General features: G+C 38.7%; 2 protein-coding genes across 2 annotated transcripts; one reads left to right on the top strand and one right to left on the bottom strand.

The window, feature by feature from the left end:
- The first annotated feature begins 257 nt into the window (after positions 1-257).
- LOC105272552 (uncharacterized) lies at positions 258-662 on the top strand. Its single transcript, XM_011314725.1, has one exon. The coding sequence runs from the start codon at positions 258-260 to the stop codon at positions 660-662; it is 405 nt and encodes a 134-aa protein (XP_011313027.1).
- A 5,896-nt stretch (positions 663-6,558) lies between these two features.
- Positions 6,559-7,529, bottom strand: LOC105272551 (uncharacterized). Its single transcript, XM_011314724.1, has 3 exons — positions 7,401-7,529; positions 6,724-7,314; positions 6,559-6,643 (listed from the first exon to the last, which is right to left on the bottom strand). The coding sequence occupies exons 1-3, from the start codon at positions 7,527-7,529 to the stop codon at positions 6,638-6,640; spliced, it is 726 nt and encodes a 241-aa protein (XP_011313026.1). The 3' UTR covers positions 6,559-6,637.
- Between the last annotated feature and the right edge of the window lie 813 nt (positions 7,530-8,342).

Below are 8,342 nucleotides of genomic sequence, written 5' to 3'. Positions count from 1 at the left end.
GGCGTATTCCAAAAAAACTCCATGTTGATCAAGGCAAAGAGTTTTACAATAAAAATTTTCAAGCTCTCAGGCGGGAGCATAAGATACATATGTACTCAACCTTCAGCAGCCTCAAGGCATCGATAAGCGAACGCTTCAATAGAACATAAAAAAATAAAATGTGGAAACAATTCTCAATTCGTGGAACGTAGAAATGGATTGATACGGTTGGTGATTTAGTTGCAGGCTATAATAACACGAAACATCGTACAATAAAAATGAAGCCTAAAGATGTTACATCCAAGAATGAAAAATCGTTGCTGAAATCAATTTGTGGAAATGTACGAAAGGATAAGAAGGGGAAAATTAAATTCAAAGTGGGTAATAAAGTGCGAATCAGCAAGTATAAAACTGTTTTCGAAAAAGGCTATAACCCCAACTGGACAACTGAAATATTTACAATTAAAAAAGTGCAAAATACCACTCCCGTAACATATAAGCTGGTTGATGGAAAAGAAGATGCAATTGAAGGTGGCTTCTACCAAGAGGAGTTGAGTCACGTCATGTATCCAGATGTGTTTCTCGTTGAGAAGGTGCTGAAGATGCGGGGGAAGAAGGAATATGTCAAGTGGCTGAGATTTGATAAAACTCACAACAGTTGTATAGACTCTAATCAAATGTAATTTTAAAGAAAAACCTTATTTGGAAAATATTTGTGTCTTTTATTCATTGTAACCATAAGGTAGAGTGTCTGTTGAATCAAGTAAAACAATTCCCTTATCATCATCATAACTCAGTGCTAATTTGTTCTGTTTCACCATGTAAACTTGATGTTTTTTACTTTGAATCTAATATTGTGATTTCACCAGTTTCTTCTGCTGAAAGTGACAGTTTTTATAGTCTTCAAAGGTAATTGTTCTCAGTGTTGCCCCTCTCATACCCTTGGCGCGTTTTTTCTCACGCGCATCACCCAACACTTTGTAAGTATACAGCTTAGCACGCAGGCCCACAAAATCAGTCATAATTTTACCATTACATTCATCCTTCATTAAACCTATCATTTTTTTATTCACTCTTGGTATTTGATAAACATTCTCTGGGTATTTGATAAACATTCTCTCATTCGCTGGGTAGTCGGAAGTGTCAAATTTCGAAATATCTCTTTTGATGAAGTCATAAATGTCGGGAATATTGAACTGATACAGAAGGCTGTCTGTGTCTATGTACATTAATTTAGATCGCTCTCCAAATCCATGTTTCACATAATTATAGTGGAAATCGTAGATGTAAATTTTTGACAAGTCCAAAATGGCGAATCGAATGTAGATTGGTTTATTGAATATATTTTGAACTCTTTTCAGCTCAATGATCGTCATATTATCGTCAAAAATTAGACTACTGTGGAAAATTTGGTTGGGCAATGTAGGCTCTCGCGCCATATCTTCCATCCCACTTGGTGATCAACTTGACATCTCTGTGCTTTCTCACATTTTCTATCGTGTTCCAACAACTGCGTTGTTCATTAGCTTAAAAAAATTCTTTTCAAATTCATTTGTCGATTTTGTTCGCATCTCTGTATTTAAGTCGATGTAGGGCTTGCTGCTGGCTTGAATTTCAAGATTCGGTGGATTTTCGTTCGCATACCAAGACTCAAACATTGCTTCAAATTCCGATAATGAATTATATCGTAGTCTTTTATGTCTTTTTGTCGTAATTATGTCTTTTTTATCGTAGAGTGTCATGAGCTTGGTATTCTTGCGATTCGGTTGAATAAAATGCTCAGGACATAGCGACAAGTCCTTGTCTACATAATGTAGCTCTTTAGGATATTCCAAATCCACTTCTAAGATATATCCAACGGGTGAATCATCGGGAACATTGAAGATATTGAATCCTTCGACATTTTCTCATTCAAAGGCACCAAAGGGCAAGTACTGACTCATGGCTGCCCTATATAAATTTGTTGACATCAAAGTACATGAGATAGGACTCCTCTTCGTTTGGATCATAATTCTCACCCATATACCGATTGTTGGCATGACCATAGCGATTTGTACATTGAGCTACACCACCTCGGATCCCCTTTTCAATGAATAAGAGCTTATCAGCGTCTGTAAAAAGTTCGATTTCCACTCTGGTACATTTTAGCATTGCATCGAATGCCAATCCAGGTGCGGTGTAGTAGTGCAGTGGGTCCAGTTTGTAGACTGAGAAACAACTTTTTCCGAAATTTTCAAAAATGTCAGCTAAGAGGAGAACATGAGCTTTTAAGTAGAGGTCGGAATATTCACTAAGTGTTGTAATATTAAATTAATGCCATCGGTGCCCGTAATCACGCGATTCTAACCTCGCTTCGCTCGGTTAAATCGCGGATTCCGGGCGCAATGCTATAAAATTTTGTATGAAACGCGTGCGTAATATATTTTTCGACTCGTGGGATTGTAAAACTCGCCTTCGGCTCGTGTTACAAACCTCCTACGAGTCAAAAAATATATTCCACACGTGTTGCATAATATACTATTTTTCCAAACTTCCTGCGCATGAGCATAATCTTCCGCTGAAATTTCTTGATTGTTTAGTGTGGAATAAAAAGCCGCCCTCGATGGTAATTCTCCATCATTCAATCTATCCCAATTATCCAAATATTCATATGGGAATACACCTTTACGCATATTAATAAATGGAATTGCTCAGCGTTGCAATGAGCTCGTGTAATTGACTTGTCTCCATCAGTCAAGTAGGAGGCCAATTTTTCCAGGCTACTAGCCATAAATCTAAATGAATCAATAAATCTTAAGTTGACTTTTGTTTGTGGAATAGATTTCTTGAATGAAATGTACTTTTCCTTTGTTAGAGGCAGCAATTCGACAGATCCATTGAACTCCTTCACCAAGTCCACAATTATGAAATGAGGATCATACGCCGACAGATTGTGAAAAATCACTGGTATTTCATGTGAATTTTTATAGTTTACATTGCATCCAGCGTGCGCAACTCCACGATATTTACCCGTGAAATGGCAATGATCTCGATGTTTAATATCTGTCAAAATGAATATATGACACACTCGGGCTGCTGAGAATTCTTGGGACTGTGCGTACGTGAGCGGCTCCATTGGAACAATTGTTTTTAGTTTATCATTCACCATCACTCCGATTTTCTTTAATTCATCCATGAACCACGCAATACAATCCCTCTCACGTTTAATGTCAAAGCGCGATAAATTATTATCAAAGGAACACTGCAAGTAAAAGGCGACACTGTATGGAATATGTTTTTGATGTCATCTAGCATCATCACCATCATCACTGGGTCGTAGAATACACTCGAGATCAGCGTAAATCGTGAATGGTACAGCCTTATATCTGTGATTTTTGAATTTCAAGATTTTCATCTCCTCTGATGGTAAAACCATTTTGCATTTATTGATAATGAAACAATCCTGTCTATGGCTCTCATAATTTTTTTCCGTGTGAAAATGACACAAACACCGATCACAAAGCCACATACGGTGTTCAAAACAGGAGATTTACGCGCTCACAAGTCTTGAACGATCTCTTATCCATGCGAAGTCGTAAATTGGTTGAACGTCAGCGGCAACATACACATTCGAACAAAAGAGAAGTAAATGAATTGTAGGTATGCGCGAGTTCATCTTGCTGAGGTAGAAAGGGACAATTTCGTTCTCACTGTTCACCCCACATTCAATTCCATAAACATTAATTGAGAGGTCATTCATTTTCTCAAATTTTGGAATATCACTCAAGGTCATGGGGAAGCGAATGTTTGCATAATCAATTAGCTTTTGACTATGTGGAAGAGTTGCTGTGGTATAATCGGGATATGATGAAGTAGCACATCGATGCGTCTTTACAGGATAGACAGCAGCAATAACTGACCACAAAAAACAAAATTCATCCGAATTTTTGACATTGACAACAGCTTTTTTACATTGAATATCATAGGGCAACTGGACGTACGTTGAAGAGCCACCCTCCAGTGGAACATATCGGTTCATATTGACCATCAAATTTATAATTTCACTCAATTCCTATCCTGAATCACGTTGTTGGAAATCACCGATTTTCGTGAGCAATGGCTCACTCACATTGTCATCAAACCATGTTGCCAGATCTGTAGCTGGTAGAATGATTTCATTTTTTGTATTGAAATATTTAACTTCACTAGTAATCACTTCGTCCTTTTTCAATGTAAATTTGCACGCTAAAATAGCATTTGCCTTTATATTGCCATTTTTTTTGCGAACACTTCTCAAATGTGGTGTTGACAGTTGTTTTGCATCATTGAGAAAGGAAGCTGGATCTTTATGTTGGAGATTGATTACAATGCCCGTGCGAATACGACTGTGAAAAGCTGATGGTCCATCTCTCAAGCGTACACGATCTGCAAGCGCTTCTTCTTCTCTGCTATGCGATGGCACCTGCACACGACCACCTCGATGTTGTCTATTTGTGAATCCCTCTTGATAACCCTGGATTCGAGTAATGGTAGAGAGAATTTTATTTTTCTCACCAACCGATAGTTGATTCCGTCTTTTCAAAACTCGAGTATAAAGTTTAATATAGTAAGCACATCGATCAATCCATTGTTGAATGTCTTGAGATTGTGCATTTTGATAGGCATGTTGGAAAATTTCAATTATTCTGGAACAGCACACAATACTGCTACGTTCCATCTTGACATAAGACTAACAACCCCTAGGAAAATTCAGATCAATTTATATCATTGCTTGTTAGAGTTTCAATGAGTCTTAAACTTTCAGTTGCTTCGATTAATTGCCATTTCTTCATGAATTTCTCAGAAGTCTACAGACAGTTCAGTTTCTGCAAAAAATTTGACCATTCGATCCATTCATCAACATTTCTTAGAATTATGAAAGCCGTTATCTTTCGAGGAAAAATTTAACTGTTGGATGCAGATTGCCTGATTTTCTTGGAATTGTTTTGCGATTAAAATTATAAATGAAAATTGCATTCCCCCTCCACTTGCGAAGAACCTATAAGTAGCTGGAATAAAGCAACTGATTCATCATACGCCTTCCAACAGGATCGAACCAAGGTAGAGAAATACCGTGAGGCTGCTGCTACTGAACGTTTGGAGATCACTTTCCTGGACGGCGAGTTCAACCCATACCTCTTCAGCAATGTCTATCAGTAATAAAAACAGTGAATATTCAATCTACAACATTGGAAAATACCCTGACTAAAATAGAGGGTTTAATAAATGATGATGATGATAACCTATGATTTTTTTATTTTTGCATTTAACTACATTTAGCGATACTGATCAATAATAGTCTATAATTTATGCAAAATTCCATTTTTTTTTCTCCAAAAATCTCAACGGCGATATCTATGTAATTATTTAGTTTACGACCTCGATAGACTATGTTATCTTTTGCTATCAAATTTGTGTTGCGGGAACCACTCGAACGGGTATAGAAAAATGAAAAAAGCGTGATATTGAGAGAAAGGTGGCTACCAAGATTACAAAAATAATGAAAAGATAGGCAGCTTAGCATCTTTCACTCAATCTCCTGAAGAGCAGGGGTAAACTATGAATTTTTCATTATTTTCGTAATCTTGATAGATACCTTTCAATCAAAAAAAAATCGGTCTTTCATACTTTTCTATATCCGCTCGAGTGGTTCTCACAACTCAAATGGCAATCTACCTTTCAAAAGATTAAATTCAAATGAAAGAGAGTCCATCCGGATCCTAATAGAAGCTTATTTAGAAAGGTAAGGATAACAGAGAAACGCATATTGTTAATTTTAATGATAAAAATTTATTCTAAAGAAACTTATTTTAGTTATAAAGAAACTTATTCACAAAAACTTAATCTGGTTACAAGACTTAATCTAGTTACAAAACTTAATCTAATTACATAAACTTAATCTAGTTACAAAAACTTAATCTAATAAAAAAGAAAAAGCGACGTGTCCCGGAGATTGCCGCATCTGAAAAATACAGAATAGATTTTATTAATTCAACTATGAAGAATGGTGGAGAATGAATCTTACTTACTTCACTTGTCATAGTGATTCTGCGCGTCAAGTACCATCACGGCGGCCGCCGCGATGCCCTACGCGTGGGGCAGCATCTCCATGGCCTCGATTTCACGGCCCACCAGGAGCAAGAAGTTGAGGAACTTCCTCATCTCCTGGTGCAGCTGCTATTCCTGTTAACAGAAAAATTAATAATATATATGTATTAAGTCCAGAAGGAGGAGCAAGACATTATAATTGATTGTTAGCAATTTACCTTCCCCACTCTTTCGCTATCTTTCTCCGTCACTCAAGCGTCTGAGCCGCCAAGAGTTGCCTGTCTCACTCTAGGTGTCTGGCGCGTAAACTCTAAATGTTTACATCTGGTGGATGGTTAAGAATGGAGCATTGACAGAGATTTCAAGTGGAGAAAATATTCTTTATTATATATGCGTAGTTATTTTTACGGAATAATATTACAGAGTTTTCAAAGCATAGATTATTACAATAATATTTTCCATTTTTTTTTTTAGTTGAACATTCAAATTTTATCAATTAAAAAAAAATAATAGAACGCAAGTAATAAAATTTTTCATTGTTTAGTTGTCAGATTGTAGAAGACACTTTTTCAAAATCAATCTCCCCCGGACATTACAACTGAAATAGACAAAAAACGAACGAAATTAGTAATTGAGTTAGCAGATTGATAAGATGGTAGAATTTTGTTATTAAGTTACCTCTGGATAGATTTTAATATTGGTTAATAATCGTTTGGGATGTGTAAATGATCCCATTGGTCGAAAGTAAATATTTCCATGAGGACAGAAGATCAGCTTGGCTCGAACATCTCCCATTGTCACAAAAGTTCCACCAACTTGATAATGGCGATTAATGATTTCTCTCCGCTTTTTCTTCATAGCCCTTTCCGGCATCACACCTTCCCATTCTTCGGGTATGAAAATTCGAATAGGTTCCGCTTCGTCTGCTGGTGGGCAAACAACTTCCCCCACTCGAACAAATGGTTCTGTGTCATTCGCTGAGATAGGTGGTGTTGCAGCCCCAACATTCGCTAGAATCACTGGTGCTACCTCTGATATAGTAGAGTCAGGTGGATCCATCTCCATTGAATGAGAGTCCTCAGGTGCTGCGCTCTCCAGAGACTCTGGATCTGGGCTTGCTGGAGAGTCTACAAGTCCTTTCTCCTCGGGTGCTGAGCTCTCTGGAGACTCGTGATCCGGGCTTGCGGGAAAGTCTACAATCCCCTTCTTCCCAGCCGCTGAACCCTCTGGAGCCTCGAGGTCCGGGCTTGCTGGAGATTCTACAATCCCCTTCTCCACAGCCGCTGGGCTCTCTGGAGACTCGAAGTCCGGGCTTGCTGGAGAGTCTACAATTCCCTTCTCCACGTTTCACTGACATCAGGTGAGATGGTGTCGGTATCTAATGGGGTAGAAGCATCCCAAGTATCATCATCATCATCACTGTCAGTAACGTTTCCAATCTCTGACTTTCCATCTGACGAACTGATCGACTCAATTGCATGCATCCCATTGCAAATCTCGCTTCATCCTCTCCGAAGTTTCCAACTTTTGAATAAATTGACGAATTGTGATTACTTCACAAGTTGAAATTCTATTGCGTGTTGGTTGGTCAGCATCAACAGACATCAAAGGCAGAGCACTTTAACAGTCACGTCACAGAATCAAATGAGCTCTGTACTGGGAAGGAGATTCCTTATAAGCTGCTCCACGCGTCACTGCCCGAGAAAGAATTAAAGAGAGGACTTAGTGTAAAGAGACCCTGTGAAAAGTTGCCCCGAAGAAACCCCGAACAATTTGTGAAGAGAACTGGTGAGAACTATTTTGGAGGAGAGAAACAGTGCGAAGGAGAAAAGTGTGCGGAAATAGTGTCAGAGGAAGTAGAGTGCGAACAATTGTGTGGAAGAACTGTTGGGAAGATCGTGAGGAGGAGAACTATTGTGTGGAGTGTGTGGAGGATTTTTTGGGAGAAGAACGTCCGAAGAGAACGAGGAAAGAGAAGCAAGGAAGGAGGATCAACCCCGAGGAAAACCGAGAGGATTTTGAGGACACCATTCCCCGTGCGTGCCCATTTTTTATGCCCTGCCCCAACGAATTTCCCTGCCCGTGTTAATTTCCCCACAACGGTGAGCCTCCAGTCAATTCATGTTAGTTGGAAATGAAGCCCCCTATTAATGATTACCTTTTCAGTTGGCGCCACTCACTTCTCCCCCTTTCTCCAGAGTTCGAGTCACCCCCTCTTTTTATGTTATACTATTGCGCGTAGCCGCAAGTGAGCCTTACCCCCCCACCATCGAGTTAATTAGTCAAAAGGCCTGGAT

The sequence above is a fragment of the Fopius arisanus genome, unplaced genomic scaffold, assembly GCF_000806365.1.
Source record: "Fopius arisanus strain USDA-PBARC FA_bdor unplaced genomic scaffold, ASM80636v1 scaffold00206, whole genome shotgun sequence".
Taxonomy (NCBI): Eukaryota; Metazoa; Arthropoda; class Insecta; order Hymenoptera; family Braconidae; genus Fopius; species Fopius arisanus.
This window is presented reverse-complemented; position numbering and strand designations above follow the sequence as displayed.

Bases quoted from the DNA above. Each gene is read 5' to 3' on its own strand.
- LOC105272552 (XM_011314725.1), top strand. From the start codon at position 258: ATGAAGCCTAAAGATGTTACATCCAAGAATGAAAAATCGTTGCTGAAA.
- LOC105272551 (XM_011314724.1), bottom strand. From the start codon at position 7,529: ATGCATGCAATTGAGTCGATCAGTTCGTCAGATGGAAAGTCAGAGATT. The intron at 7,315-7,400 runs GTCAGTGAAACG...GCTGTGGAGAAG, and splicing joins CCGACACCATCTCACCTGAT to GGGATTGTAGAATCTCCAGC.